This window comes from Podarcis erhardii, assembly GCF_964252035.2.
Source record: "Podarcis erhardii genome assembly, chromosome: 9".
NCBI lineage: Eukaryota > Metazoa > Chordata > Lepidosauria > Squamata > Lacertidae > Podarcis > Podarcis erhardii.
Window position 1 is genome coordinate 814,669 of NC_138512.1, and position 16,407 is coordinate 831,075.

The 16,407-nt window shown below is 47.5% G+C and overlaps 1 protein-coding gene across 1 annotated transcript in view; it reads left to right on the forward strand.

The window, feature by feature from the left end:
* Positions 1 to 16,407, forward strand: part of LOC309350568 (uncharacterized protein) — a gene marked incomplete at its 5' end in the record, with an annotated part of 470,322 nt that overhangs the window by 262,692 nt on the left and 191,223 nt on the right. Inside the window, one exon of the mRNA XM_081877532.1 lies at positions 4,185 to 4,228. Coding sequence (XP_081733658.1) covers positions 4,185 to 4,228 — 44 coding nt within the window. The remainder of the gene's footprint in view (positions 1 to 4,184; positions 4,229 to 16,407) is intronic.

Genomic DNA, 16,407 nt, shown 5'->3' on the forward strand with positions numbered 1-16,407 from the left:
ATCATGGAATTAATAGTTTTAAAGATGCTTCTCTCAACTTTAGCTCTCTAGTCCTTGCTTTAGAATGTCTGCAAGGCAGGGGGGGCGGACTTCCTTTTTGCACCTCCCCCGGTCGTACCGAATTTAAAGAAAAAAGATCTTTTTTAAGTCCAATTTTCGTGTTACTCATGGGTTGTTGCTTTTAATCCGAATGTTCAAGGGAAAAAGTCAGCGCTCTCCGTCCATGGCATGCGGCTTCGCTCAGCAGGGGAAGCAGAGGACTCTCAGCACCGCGCCGCTCCCCAGCCCCTGTTCCGTAGCCTTTAAAAAGGCTCCTTCGCGGGTCGGGAGGGCACTAATGGTGCCCACCGAGTCACCACATCAACAGGCATCCGCGCCTGTGGTTTTTAAGGGTCCCCGCGTCGCCGGCGCGGTAGAACCCGATCCCTACTGAGCCGATTCCCTCCGAGCTCCGCCATTAGACGATGGCGCTAACCCGGAAATCCAGGAACTTCATTCTCTATGCCTTTATTAAGTTATTTAAAGAACAAAAAACTGGTGATTGCTTTAACTTTTTGATATGTGGTGATTTGAATCATGAGGATGAATTAGAAGAACTGCTGAGTCTTGAATGAGTCTTGCTTTGGGATTGAGGACTTCATTAGATTTTCTTCTGCCTTTTCATTTTATTTCATTTTATTTTCATTTGTTCTAAGGGGTTGTTAGATATAATGTGTAAGCGTGGTGTCAGCTCCGTAAAAAAAAGGTCAACAACTTTTGGGTCCCCCCCCTTAAAAAAGGTCGACAACTCTGGGAAACGGGGGGAAACGGGGGGGGGCGTAGGGATCTTTGCACCACAGCACCAGATATGCTTAAGACGGCCCTGCTTTGAATTGTGAGTTTTACTCACCAACTTGCTCTGTGACAGTGGGCAAATGAAGCAATAGCCACTAACAAATGAAGCCAAGAGCTGTGAGAGAGAGCAGAACAGGAGGAGAAAAATGGTGACATGAGCAACACTGAGACAATGTGAATGTTCCCCATTAAGTGACATTCATCCCACATTGGAGGTACTTCTTGACCAAAGACTACCATGAAATGGCACAAGTAGTTCAAAGGGCTAGTGGCATTCCTTTCCGTGACAAATAGCATCCCACTTTAAGGTTATGGGTGCTAAGTAAAGTGGAAGGGTCTGTCTGTCTGTCTGTCTGTCTGTCTCTCTCTCTCTCTCTCTCTCTCTCTCTGTGTGTGTGTGTGTGTGTAAGATCTCAAGAATACTCTCCTGACTCAAATTTGTATAGAGAAAGTCTATTTCACAGCCTCTTTAATTGAGAGGGATAAAGGTGGTTTTTGTTGTTGTTGTTTTTAAAGCCTCATAATATTATGTACCTATTTGGTTAAAATTTAGTTTGGCCTGAAGACAACAAAGGATTAGGAACCTAATAGCATTGCTGGATCAGACGAGAGGCCTATCTAGTCCCATGTTCTCCTGCTCCCAAAGTGGCCAGAATATTATGGGAAGCCCACAGGCAGGACTAACAATACTCAACAGAAAATGCTTTTGGGGAAGAACTAGGAAATGAGTGCAAGACTTATTCATCCTGTTCCTACAGGGACCAACCTCTGGAAGCCCAGAGGCAGGACATCAGTGTAATGGCACTTTCCCCACTTGGGATTCCAAGCAGCTGGAATACAGTTGGTCTCTCTCCCTTTAAAGCTATCCAAGTGGGGGGGGGGGGCACCACTGCATGTTACTGATATTCCACAACACATGGGAGAGGGAGGTTGCATAAAGCCACCATGATGAATAGATCATCAAAAGATCATTACTACTTCACGGTTATGCCTGACCACCAAACTGTAAATGGGGCAACAAATTCTTTAATTAATTGTGCATTGTCTGAAGGAATGCTTTTTGCCTCTAATCTAAATCTACAGCCAACCATTTAAGTGGGCAATCTCAAGGGATAGTATTGTGAGAGAGTGTGACCATCATCCCTGCCCGCATTCTCTACAACAAGGGAGTCCACATGGGACACTATGGACATTGTGGGACAACATGACCCATGGCCAAGATTGATGGAAGCTGAAGATCAATAACATCTGGAGGTGCATCATGTTGACCCCCCACTTTACCATTTCTAGTTCTATAGGCTCCTATCACAGGGATGGGAAAGAAGTGACCCTTGCACTGTTGTTGGACTTCAACCCCTATCATCCCTGATCACTGGCCTTTCTGGCTTGGGGCACATGGGAGTTGAAGTCCAAAAAGGTCTGGAGGCATATTGCATCTTCATTCCTGCTCCAACATGTCACCCTTTTACAATGCAATCCTGAGCACGCCATTCATAAGTTTCTCTGACTTAAACTCTCTAGCAAATGGGCTTATGATGGGAACCTTAGTCATTATCACACACACCCTTAGCTATGAAAAAGGAGTAAAAGTTTAAGCTGTCAACAGTGCCTTTTCTAACTATAGTACATTTTTTCTTCTCTAGAGCTTTAAAAGAAATATTTCTACACTTTCTTTTCCTTTTTTGCTTGCTTCCCCACCCCCCACCCCAGCTAGTACAGGAAAACAGAAACATTTGGCAATTGCACCATATTGTGGATGACTAATAGGTTGTCTTATTCATACAGAGAACTGAGAACATTGCTTTAAAAAACACGCACACCAATATATGCAGATTTGTGCATGAATCTAAAGTTCTCATTTTTCTGGAAAAATGTATGAGGGGTTTTTTCCTCATCCCACCCCACAAGAAGGCCAATTTGCAGAATTTTCTCTGAATATTGTCCATCATGTTTGTGTGGGGCAACAGCCATTGCCTACACCCCATGTCCACACAATGCCCTGAATCCCAAAACGATCTCAGGTCTGGGGCATTACAGAGAACAGGAAATGCGCTCCGGTTGCTGCTGCTGCTGCTGCTGTGGGACACCCCCAACCCAAACAATCCTGGTACCGTTGCTAATGGTGAATCCCACCCCCTCAGAAACTGTGGGATAATTTCTCCTCCCCCTGGAGGAATGCAGAGAAATACCCCACTCCAATTTCTGAACCCATCATGTGAACATTTTTTGAGGGGTCTTTTGCGTATGGCTCTAGTTACATACATTGTGCCTACATTACTAAAATGGGAGTGGACACTTGGGCCATTACAGCAGTGACCTGAGTGTCAGCAAGAATACAATTCATAGGCATACACAACATTATATGCATTACTTGCCAGTCCTTCTGTAACTGTCTAGTCACTGTGTAATCCAGGGATGGGGAAACCTGTGACCTGCCACATGATTTTGGACTGCAGCTCCTATTGTCCCTGACCATTGGCCAGTCTCACTAGTGCTGATGGGAGCTGGAATCCATAATGCATTGGGATTCTGCCATAAGGTCCCGAACCTCTAATAATTCCTTGCCACACCTGCCTCTTAGTAAAGCAGTGGGCTTTGCAAATGTGTTCTTGGTGAGGATTCATTGAAAGCTTAACAACGGGTTCAAAGGAGGGCAACACTAAGGATCCGTGATATTGAAAAAGAAGTCTGTTGGGGAATGGTTGAAGGAACTAGTGAGGAGATAACTTAGAGGGCACATGACTAATACATGAAGGGCTGTCACACAGAAGAGGGCAGCAGCTTGTTCCCTATTGATGTCCCAGAGGTTAGGACTCACTCTAACAGGCTTAATTTACATAGGGGAGGTTTGGGTTTATGGTAAGCATAGTTTGGCAATGGACTGCGTGGCCCAGAGGACTGCTCGCCTCTTTATCACTGGAGGTTTTCCAGTCAAGGCTGAGCTGTGCATGTTCCAGCTCTGAATTTCCTGCATCAAACAAGGAGTTCAACCACAAAGTCCTTCTTGCCAATCTTGGCCCTGCTGCTCATCTTTCAATCCCAAGGGAAGGTGGGTGGCAATGCTGCATGCCAGAACACTTCCCTCTCACTGGTGAAAGGGGCGTTGTGGTGGTGGAAGGCGTGCTGCCTCTTGCGCCTCCACTGCCTGTGACAGGTGCTTCCCCCTGCCATGTAGGTGGGCCAGCTCTGCTTACCACTGCCTGGTCCTCTGTGTTTATCACATATATCCCTGGTCCGAGACTTGGAGAACTATAGAGAGACACTCCCCTTTCCTAAAATGTTGGTGTGAAATGTTTGATCCTGTGAATGGGCTGTTTCCTTATCCATTCCCCTCTTTTATTCTTTCACAGATTTCTTCTCTACACAGAAGGTCCTGGGCAGATTTCTGTCATCAGTAAGTGCTATAGATTGTTTCCTTCTCCCAGCTACAATTTTGTGTTGGTGTTGCGCTCCTGAATAACTTCATCACACATCTCAGGACACATTCACACCATGCATTTAGGGCATGCTTACGCCACTTTAAACACTCATGGCTTCCACTTCCCTTGCAAGAATCCTGGGAGCTGGAGCTTGTTAGGGCTGCTAAGAGTTGTTAGGGGGTTCCTAGTCCCCTCACAGAGCTACAACACCAAAAATTCTCTGTGAAGAGACTCTCAAACAATCCAAATTTTTTGGGGGGAAGCCATGATTGTTTGTAGTTGTATCATGGCACTTTAAATGTATAGTGTGAATGAGGCCTTAGTAAGATCAAAGCAATCTTTTTCTATGTGGTGACCAGCACCCAGGTGTGCAAAACTGCTCACCAATCTAGTCAAATGTGTCTCACCAGCAACATATGGTGGTCCATCAGAATCTTAACAAACCAATGAAAGTGTTTTTGTACACTTGTTGAGCTATAGTAATGAGCTGAATTTGGCTTTCTGAAAGACCTTCATTGGCTCCCAGTACGCTTCCAAGCACAATTCAAAGTGTTGGTGCTGACCTTTAAAGCCCTAAATGGGCTGTATACCTGAAGGAGTGTCTCCACCCCCATCATTCAGCCTGGACACTGAGGTCCAGCGCCAAGGGTCTTCTGGTGGTTCCCTCAGTGCGAGAAGTGAGGTTACAGGGAACCAGGCAGAGGGCCTTCTTGGTAGTGGCGCCTGTCCTGTGGAACACCCTCCCATCAGATGTCAAGGCAATAAGCAACTATCCTACTTTTAAAAGACAACTGAAGGCAGCCCTGTTTAGGGAAGTTTTTAATGTTTGATGCTGTACTGTTTTTAATATTTGGTTGGAAGCTGCCCAGAGTGGCTGGGGAAACCCAACCAGATGGGCAGAGTATATTATTATTATTATTATTATTATTATTATTATTATTATTATTATTTCTGTGTGAGTCACACGTTGTGCAGTTGTCCTGCTCTAAAAATGTGGTTTGCCACTTGCTGGTTGAGATTGTTGTGAATATGAAATACTTGTCTCACTAAAAAAAAAGTCCCAAAGTAACATACAAGGAACAGCAGTCCACAAACCATTTTTTGCTTATGGCCTACACCGTTCATTCCCTCAGCACATGCAGAGGATCATTCTTTACATGGAATGCAATTCAAAACTTTCTGCAATGTGTTTACATCCACGGGATGTGCCTTTCTCACTCTGCACTGGCAGATCTTGAAGGATGTCAAATGGATAATTCAATTAAGATGCTGATGTGATTCAGGATGAAAAGGGGGTTCGTCAGCTCCAAGATCATCCCCCAAGGCTTTGGATTCTCAGCATCCAGACACACCTTCTTGAAAGTTCAGAAGGCAGATGGTGATGTGAGGCATCTAACTCAGCTAGAACAGAGCAGAAACCTGCCCTCAGGAGCTCACGGAGGTGTGTGGCTTACATAAAGAACAAGCAGGACATTTGGAGCCTATAAAGAAATGTGAAAGACCAAAGAGGGATGATATCTGGGCCAGATGAGTGGATGGCATTATCAGTGACCTTTACAGCAACAGGGGTTGTTTCAGAGCTATAGCTTTTTGGCTTGTTTTCTACAGTCTACAGTCTTGCTGTTTCATTTACTTCTTGTTTGCAGAGTAGCAGATCTTGTGCAAGCTCTTGTGTGAGCGATTTGGGTTGGGTCTCTATAGCAATTTAATGGAAAGGAGAAAGGCCTTGGGATGGTCTACAACTACTTGTCTCATTTCACGTCTGTTTTCATGTGTGATGAAAAGTCCCTTCTGATTCCAGTAACTTGCAATGCTGATAAGAGAACATGCAGACTTTAAAAGGTGCCCTGCTGGATCAGGCCCATGGCCCTTCTAGTCCACATCCCGTTTGCATAGTGGCCAACCAGATGCCTCTGGGAATCCAGCAAGCAGGATTTGAGAGCAAGACCCCTCTCCTCTCCTGCGATTTCCAACAACTGGTACTCAGAAGCCTTGCTGCCCCAACTGTGGAGTCAGAGCACAGCTCCTCCTCCATTAATTGGTCTGATCCTCTTTTAGAGCCATCCTGCTCTCATAGTAGCTATTCAGATGCTCCTGGGGAGCCTGACTTGAGTGCAAACAGGACTTGAGTGCAACAATGCTCTCCCCACTTGTGATTACCAGCAACTGATCTACAAAGACATACTGCCTTCAGTACTGGAGAGCGTACAGGACTTTTATGTCTAGTAGCCATTGATACCTGTATCCTTCATGAAATCCTCTAAGCCACTATGAAAGCCACCCAAGTTGGTGGCCATCACCCCCTCCAGTGGGAGGGAGTTCCATGGTTTAATGATGTGCAGTGCCCTGAATCTTCCAGGATTCAGCTTTCCTGGGTGGCCCCAAGTTCAGGGGCGTAGGAAGCGGAGGGGGGGCAGCTCCCTCGTGGTGTCATCCCTTGGGGGGGTGATGAAAAGGCACAACATGGGGGGCTTGCCCCACCGCCCCCATGCGCAGTGGATTGCCCCACCACCGCCATTAAATGTGGTGGATTGCCCTGCCATCGCACGCAACGGATTGCCAAGCCACCACTGCTCCGCACGGTGAATTGCACCGCCCCCCACACAGCTTGCACTGCCCTCCCCGGGTGCATGGCATGGCTGCCACTCCAGGCGCCATGCAGCTAACTCCACCACTGCCCAAGTTCTAGCACTATGACCTTTTTAGGCCAAAGAGGTTACTTTCTCTCATGAGCATTATCTGAGGGCCGCATTCTAGTGGTGTCTAGGGCCAGAGGCAAAAGGGGGTGGAACAACCTTTGTACAGTGGGCTAGCTCACACACCCCTCTCTAGCCTCCATCATTATTTATCTGTTTAGGGCCTTCTCCAAGGAGCTCAAGGTGGTGTCTATGGTTTTCCCCTTCCTCATTGATCCTGTGAGGTAGGTTAGGTGGAGAGGCAATGACTGGCCCGAGGCCACCCAGTGAGCTTCGTGACTCAGTGGAGATTGGAACCCAGGTCTCACAGGACCTATTCCAACACTCTAAGAGATGCAGCACTCTGGCTGTAAGACAAGAAAGAGTCACGAATAGATTTCAAGGGCATCTTCTAACCAGGTAGAGACACTCCAGGAGACTGTGAAGGGTAGAACCTTCAGAAAGAGGATATTGCAGTGGTGGGAGGGTGGCCTGGTGGGAAACTGGTCATCCCTGCTTTGTACCAGTGTCGAAAATGGTGGAATCTGATAAGTAATATTAACATCGTGGCGGCTGCTAAATTCAGGGGTTTTAAAGTCAAGTTTGTCTATTTCATGCAGGAGAAGTAATATGGCTATAAATCCACAGCAACTTAACAGAACCTCCATGCTAAAAGGCATTCTATCCCTGGGCATCGCACATTGGTGATTCATGCCCTGCTTGTTACCTGATTAGCCATGGTGTCTTAACCAGAATGCTGTGTTGGCGGGGGGCAGGGGGCGGTTTTGATTTCATCCAGCAGATCTTATTTATTGACTAAACTTTGGAAACCTTAAAAAGCACACATGCTGAATCTGAGACCTTTTTCTTCACTGTTCAGATTTCTTTATATTTTAAGCAGTGGAATTAGCTTTATTAATAGCATAAGAATTTGATGATCCTTTCTGTTCTATGTTTAAATAATATATTTGTCAGGGGCTCAGGAGCAGAGGCACAGGAGAGGGAGGAAATGGAGAGCGAGGGGGAGGAATCCGAGGGGAGCGTAGGCAGTGACAGTGGTCAGAGGGATTCCATGAGCCTCTCCAGCGAATCAGAAGATTCACAGAAGGGAGCGCCGATGGCCAGGGCAAGGGGGGTGCCAAGGGGGAAACCCCAGAAGGAAGGGGCCAGCGGGGACTCCCAGAGCAGCAGTTGGAAATCAGGACCAGCTTCCCCACCAGAGCGCAGTGGGGGGGAGGAGTCCCAGGCATCGGGACCAGTGTTCTCACCACCAGCGAGAGGAGATGAGTCAGGATTGACAACGCCTCCATTGGAGAGCGGGGAAACGGTCAAGAGGAAAGTTACCGGCTGGGCGCGCGCGCCAAGTTCAAATGTACAGGTGAGCGGCACAGCAGGTAGCCCGGATAGGGAGCCAGGTCCTAAAGCCCGCCGGAAGGAGGGGCAAGACTCAGGGGGGTCAGCGTCAGAAGAGTCCAGAAAGGAGGAAACCCCAGGGGGCAGAAGGACCCAGAGGAGGAAAGAACAACGGAAGAGGTAGAGTAAAGCTAGAGTCTTAAACTGGTGTCTAGGAGGCGGAGACTCAGATGGAGCTTCGCCGGTCTAAGTTCTAAGACGTAGAGTTGCACGCTGCGGTTTGGAAATGGAAACTAATCTTCAATAAAGACTTTTATACGTTATTACTGACTAGCGTTGGTCCTCTGTGAGCTGGGACCTGGAGGCAACTCTGACAATATTTGTCTTGCAAATGATAACATGGAGCAGAGAAAGGAAGGGTTTGCATATTGTCAGAGCAATTACCTTCTGGAGGGAATGGAATGGGACTGTTTGTCTGTGGCTGGAAAACCAGCAATGAAAAATATATCCCCATACGTAATACAGAATCATACATTTGTAGTGCTGGAAGGGACCTCAGGGGTCATCTAATTCAACCCCCTGCAATGCAGGAATCACAATTAAGAATCACTCACAGATGGCCATCCTGCCTCTGTTTAAAAACCTGCAATGATGGGATGGGTTCAGCACCTTTCATGGTGGCCAATTCCACAGCTCTTACTGTCAGAAAGTTTTCCCTCATGTCTTCCTGTGCTTTACGTGCTTGTCTCGGGGTGAATGCCTTTAGGAGATGGTAGACATCTCAACCCATAGGGCAACAGTGTTAACAGAGAAATCACTGAAGGTGCTAGTGCTAGTTAGAAAGATATGAGAGGAAGAGGACTAGTAGAGCTGCCCAAACTGCTAGTTCCCTGGTTTGGAGAACAATTTTGTCTATGTTGGGGTGAGGAACCTGTGGCCCTCCAGTTGTTGTTGGCTTCCCACTCCCCTCACCATGGGCCATGCTGGCTTGGGCTTGTGGGGGCTGGAGTCCAGCAACATCTGAAGGGCCACAAGCCCTGCCCCAACCAACCTTCTGATGCTCAGAAGCAGCTGGTACAGTTTTGGATTTAAAAAAATCTATGGGAACCACCTCGTCCCGTCCCCCCCAGCAACTCCCTCCCATCAATGGTGGTCACTTGCAAAGGAAAGTCAAGAGGAAGCAGGTGCAGCTGTACTGTATATGATATCCTAACATATCCGAGATATTAGCCTGAACAGATTTTCGGAATATTTCTATTTGAAGAACAATTCCAAAGAATGTGTATATAATCTGATTTACTTAATCCACACCTCCAACATTTATCTGATCTTAATTATTTTGATGGGGTCTTTTTTAACAATCAAGCAGTGAACAAGGCTCTGAAGTTCAGCATTTTCACTTCTTTTGCATAAGCAATTCACGCTTGTCAAAGACTAGGTAAGAGAGACAGCTGGACTCCCCCCCCCCCCCACTTTCTAGCAGAAGTAATAAAATCAGTGACATTTCTCTTGTCTTCTGTTAACATCCCCCCCCCCCACCGGTGTCTTGTCACTTTCTTCAGCGTAATGGTTAATGCAAAAACATTTGCCACATTCAGTGAATATGATTTGCTCTGTGGCTTGTTCATGAACATTTGGAATAAGAGACGGAAACATGGAAGGTGCCTAAAGAAGCCAGGGTGGCTATCTAAAGAACTTTTAACTGAGTTAAGATTAAAAAAGGATGTGTACAAAAAATGGAAAAGGGGGGAAACCACCAAAGAGGAATTCAAACAAATAGCCAGCACGTGTAGACACAAAGTCAGAAAAGCTAAAGCACAGAATGAACTCAGGCTTGCTAGAGAGGTTAAAAGCAACAAAAAAGGCTTTTATGGGTATGTTCGTAGCAAAAGGAAGAACAAAGAAACTGGGGTCACTCAGAGGAGAAGATGGTGAAATGCAAACAGGGGACACAGAAAGGGCTGAACTCCTCAATGCCTTCTTTGCCTCAGTCTTCTCCGATAAAGAAAACAATGCCCGACCTGAAGAATTTGGAGCAAATGATTCAGCAGAGGAAACACAGCCCAGAATAACTAAGGAGATAGTACAAGAATACTTGGCTAGTTTAGATGTATTCAAGTCTCCAGGGCCAGATGAACTGCATCCAAGAGTATTAAAAGAACTGGCAGATGTGATCTCAGAACCACTGGCAGTCATCTTTGAGAATTCCTGGAGAACAGGCAAAGTCCCGGCAGACTGGAGGAGGGCAAATGTTGTCCCTATTTTCAAAAAGGGGAAAAGAGAGGACCCAAATAATTACCGCCCAGTCAGTCTGACATCAATACCAGGGAAGATTCTGGAGCAGATCATTAAGCAAACAGTCTGTGAGCACCTAGAAAGGAATACTGTGATCACCAATAGTCAGCATGGATTTCTGAAAAATAAGTCATGTCAGACTAACCTGATCTCGTTTTTTGACAGAATTACAAGCCTGGTAGATGAAGGGAACGCAGTGGATGTAGCCTACCTTGATTTCAGCAAGGCATTTGACAAGGTGCCCCATGATATTCTTGTAAAGAAGCTGGTAAAATGCGGTCTTGACTATGCTACCACTCAGTGGATTTGTAACTGGCTGACTGACCGAACCCAAAGGGTGCTCATCAATGGTTCCTCTTCATCCTGGAGAAGAGTGACTAGTGGGGTGCCACAGGGTTCTGTCTTGGGCCTGGTCTTATTCAACATCTTTATCAACGACTTGGATGATGGACTCAAGGGCATCCTGATCAAATTTGCAGATGACACCAAACTGGGAGGGGTGGCTAACACCCCAGAGGACAGGATGACACTTCAAAACGACCTTGACAGATTAGAGAACTGGGCCAAAACAAACAAGATGAATTTTAACAGGGAGAAATGTAAAGTATTGCACTTGGGCAAAAAAAATGAGAGGCACAAATACAAGATGGGTGACACCTGGCTTGAGAGCAGTACATGTGAAAAGGATCTAGGAGTCTTGGTTGACCACAAACTTGACATGAGCCAACAGTGTGACGCGGCAGCTAAAAAAGCCAATGCAATTCTGGGCTGCATCAATAGGAGTATTGCATCTAGATCAAGGGAAGTAATAGTGCCACTGTATTCTGCTCTGGTCAGACCTCACCTGGAGTACTGTGGCCAGTTCTGGGCACCACAGTTCAAGAAGGACACTGACAAACTGGAATGTGTCCAGAGGAGGGCAACCAAAATGGTCAAAGGCCTGGAAACGATGCCTTATGAAGAACGGCTGAGGGAGCTGGGCATGTTTAGCCTGGAGAAGAGGAGGTTAAGGGGTGATATGATAGCCATGTTCAAATATATAAAAGGATGTCACATAGAGGAGGGAGAAAGGTTGTTTTCTGCTGCTCCAGAGAAGCGGACACGGAACAATGGTTCCAAACTACAAGAAAAAAGATTCCACCTAAACATTAGGAAGAACTTCCTGACAGTAAGAGCTGTTCGACAGTGAAATTTGCTGCCAAGGAGTGTGGTGGAGTCTCCTTCTTTGGAGGTCTTTAAGCAGAGGCTTGACAACCATATGTCAGGAGTGCTCTGATGGTGTTTCCTGCTTGGCAGGGGGTTGGACTCGATGGCCCTTGTGGTCTCTTCCAACTCTATGATTCTATGATTCTAAGAGCATTCTCATTTCTGTTTCCTGTCACAGAACAATAGTGTTGGCTGACACCAGTCATAGAGTCACAGACCTGTGGAGTTGGAAGGGACCCCAAGGGTCATCTAGTCCAAACCCTTCCATGCAGGAACCTCAACTAAAGCATCTGTGACAGATGGCCAGCCAACCTCTGCTTAAAACCCTCCAAGGAAAGAGAGTCCGTGGTCTTCTAAGGAATCTCCCTTCCAAGGGAGTCCATTCCATAGTCAAACAGCTCTTACTGTCAGAAAGTTCTTCCTGATGTTTAGTCACAAAATATGTATTTTTCATAATACATTAGTGCAAAATCTGTAATTTACTGGTGATGCACTGAAAAATATATATTTTACATAAAACGATTGCACAACATGCAGGTAAATCATGTACAATGGGATAAGATGTAATTGGATTAGCATGGAACAGGATGGTGCAGACCTATTACAGTGTGCCACTGAGACCAGAAAGGAATGGAATTAGAAACACATGCCATCTCTTACTGACACCCACAGAAACCTGGGCTCTCTGAAGCACAAAGGCTGAGTTGAAGAGCACTTGCACATATTTTTGCAGGGGAAAAGTGTATTTGAGGGTCCAGAAACCTCCAAAGATGCCCCCCACCTTAGTGCCTGTTGCAGCCAGAACATTTATGTACATGTATTTAAATGTATACACACACCAGACCCCTCCCATGAGAATGAGGATCTCCACGCACTCCGAAACAATAGCCTTTCATGTGATCACCTTGGCAGGACACCCCATTATCCTGGGAATGAGTTGGTTGGCTCTGCATGACCCAGTGGTGTTGTGGCACCAGTGATCCCTCACCTTCAGGTCGGCACACTGTGTAGAGCACTGTCTGGGAGGGGAGGAACCACGGGAAAGGAAAGCCAAGGTGTCGACGGTGTGTCTAGGGGAGAAGGACAAAAATCCCTCCACAGTACACAGATTTTGAGGAGGTATTCAGTGAGAGGGAGGCCGACACGTTACCACCTCAATCTGATCAGGGTGTGGGAGGGGGACGAATGGAAGACAACCATGTTTACCCCCTAGGGGCATTTGAATATCTCATTATGCCTTTTGGATTACAAAGCGCAAGCCCCTGTTTCCAAGCTTTCATGCACCATGTACTGGGTTCCCTTCTGTACCGGAACTGTGTCTGTTTCTTGGATGACATATTAGTGTTCTCAGAGAATGAAGAAGAGCACGTGCGCGATGTCCGGCAAGTGTTGGAGAGGCTAAAGGAGCATCGGTTGTGGGTCAAACTGGAGAAATGCCGGTTCCATGTTCGGGAAGTGGAGTTCCTGGGTTACTGGCTGTCGGATAAGGGACTGGCTATGGATCAGGAGAAAGTGAGGGTGGTTTTGGATTGGGAAAGACCCAAGACCAAGAAGGACATACAGAGGTTCCTTGGTTTCAGCAATTTCTACAGAAAATTTATCAAGAACTTTGCCTATTTGACAGCGCCCATAACAGATTGTCTCCATGGGAAGAAAAAGTTCCAGTGGACTGAGGAGGCGCCAAGGGGATTTGAGGAGCTAAAGAATGTCTTTGCATCAGAGGGGCAGCTGTTGAACGTGAATCCAGACAAGCTGTTACGGGTGGAAACTGACGCCTCCAATCGGACCATCGGAGCAGTCCTGTTGCAGCAAGATGCAGGGGGGGATTGGAGACCGTGCGCCTTTTTCTCCAGGAAACTGAACAAATCGGAGCAAAACTACAGCATCTACAATAAAGAATTGTTCGCTATTTTGGGGGCCTTTAAGCAGTGGAGACATTTCTTGATGGGGCGAAGCAGCAGGAACAGGTGTGTACAGATCACAAGAACCTGGAGTATTGGCGGACGGTGCACATGCTTTGCCAGAGGCAAATATGCTGGGCGGAGTTTTTTGCCAACTTTAACTTTAGGATCCAGTACGTGGAGAGCAGAACGTGAGAGCTGATGCGCTATCTCACAAACCCGAGTACTTGGAGGAAGAGAAGCCCCCCGTGGCCAGACATATGTTCCAGGGGGATAAATGGACTTGTGGAGGAGCACTAGCTGAAGAAGCAGAACTGGTGCGACTCACTAGAGACAATGTCTTTGCTCAGAGGAAGTTCAGTGAACTCAAGAAGGGACTGGGAGCAGAGAGGGGCTTTGAGGAGAAAGGGTGGCTGTTGTTCTACTGGGGGCACTATATGTGCCTGGAGAGTCCCTAAGGGTCAGAGTTCTCAAACAGCTCCATGACAGCCCTACTTTGGGGCATATTGGACAACATGAGACCATGTTGTTAGTTACGAGGGACTTTTGGTGTCCCAAGGTGAGGGAGTATGTGTGGGACTATGTATGAGGTTGTGACATGTGTCAGAGGGCAAAGGGTGAGAGGGCGGCTCCAGCAGGGTTACTAGAACCCCTGCCCACACCTGGGAGGCTGTGGGAGGTGTTGTCCATAGACTTCATGACGGACCTGCCCACATCCAGAGGTAAAATGGCGGTCATGGTGGTGGTGGACCTGCTGATCAAGATGTGGCACTTTGTGGTATGTTCCCATGCAGTGACAGCAGAGGAAACTGCCAAGTTGTTCGTGGATCATGTATTTCGACTGCATGAGGTCCCTTCAAGGGTAATTTCTGACTGTGGGAGGCAGTTCACCTCACAGTTCTGGCACAAACTCATGAGTCTGTTGCAGGTAGAGGTGAGCTTCTCTACAGCAAGGCACCCAGAAACCAACGGACAAGCTGAGAGGGCGAATGCCATCCTGCAGCAGTATTTGTGCTGCTACGTGAATCAGAGGAAGAATGATTGGGTGGAGAAGTTAGCACTAGCAGAGTTTGCATACAATAATGCTGAGCACGAGTCCACAGGGATGAGTCCCTTTCTTGCCAATTACAGGTGCCATCCCAGGGCTTTCCCAGGGCGGGGCAAGGAAACTTGGAGTGTACTGGCCGTAGAGCAATTCGTGGAGGAAATGGAGACCATACATCAACAGCTTAAGATGAACTTGGAGAGAGCAAAGGAGGCATACAAGAGGAAAGCAGACAAGCATAGAAGACCAGGGGAGGTCATCCGGGTGGGTGAAAAGGTTTGGTTGTCATCTCAGGGGCTGCCCCTGAGGGAGAGGTGCAAAAAACTGCTGCCTAGGAGAGTGGCCCCTTTGAGGTCATCCAGCAGGTCAATCCAGTGGCATTTAAGTTGAAGCTGCCGAAAACATGAGGCTCCACCTGGTTTTTCACAGGTTGCTGCTGTCTCCTTATAGGGAGGGACGTGGCTGCCCGGGGAGGGGGCAGGAGGTTCCCACCACGCCAAACGTAGAAGAGAGGGGAAAATGCAATGAGGTGATGGAGATACTTGACTCCAGGTTTAATGGATATCAACTGGAATATCTAGTTGCTTGAGAGGGGAAGCCCAGTTCAGAAAATGCTTGGGTTCCAGAGGGGTGTGTTACAGAGGAGTTCCACACTCTCTGCCCCGACAAGCCCAAACCCCCGGGGAGGTTTCTTGGAGAAGTTTTTGGACCCACAGAGGATGAGGGGGACTTCGAGGGGTTCCCACCCTCAGAGAGGGAAGAGGGGGTAGCGGATGAAGTCGCTGAGAGCTCTGATGAGGTGGAACACCCCAAGAGCAATCCAAAGCGGACGGAGTTGTGTGTGGGGGGGGTGGGAAGCCATCTTTGAGGACACAGAAGGGGATGGCGATTCTTTCCTCGACTTCCCTCCCACTCCTCGTGGGCTGGTGAAGGAGAGGTAGCTCTAAAACCCACCAAAGGAGAGGGTTTTTTTGAGGGGGGGTGGATGTTAGGGGACTGCCATCAAGAGGGGGGAGAAAGGCAGGAACATACAGAGAGTCTCCTACTTTGATCAGCAGTAACACTTCGTCAGAGACTGGTATTAGCGAAGCCTCAGGCAAAACAGAAGAAGAAAGGTGGAGGAAGGGGAGGAAAAGACTTATCTGCGAGCCCCAGCACCGATGCCAGGGAGGCTAATAGGGAAACAGAGATGCAACTTCCATCGCCTAGTTTTGGCAAGGCAGTCAAGCGTAAGGAAAAGAGGTGGAGACTGGGCGTGTCGAGGTTCTTATGCTGGGGGGGGGGGCAGGAAAAGCCCACTCTCGGAATATGCTAGCGACTGAGGGAGACATGAACTTTGGATGTCTGCACTGTACATAGTTTGCACCAAATAAAACCTGTAAAAAGGCAGGTCGGAGTCCTGGCTGTTTACTCGTGAACAACCAAACTCATCCCTCACAACCTTGTATACAATGCTTTGATATAGAGCTCCCGTCACTCTGTCCCAGCTCCTACCAACCTGGCAGTTTGAAAGCATGCCAGTGCAAGTAGATAAATAGTACCGCTGTGGCGGGAATGTAAACAGCGTTTCTGTGTCTTCTGGTTTCCGTCACAATGTTCCATTGCACCAGAAGCGGTTTAGTCCTGCTGGCCACATGACCTGGAAAAGCTTTCTGCGGAGAAACGCTGGCTCCCTCGGC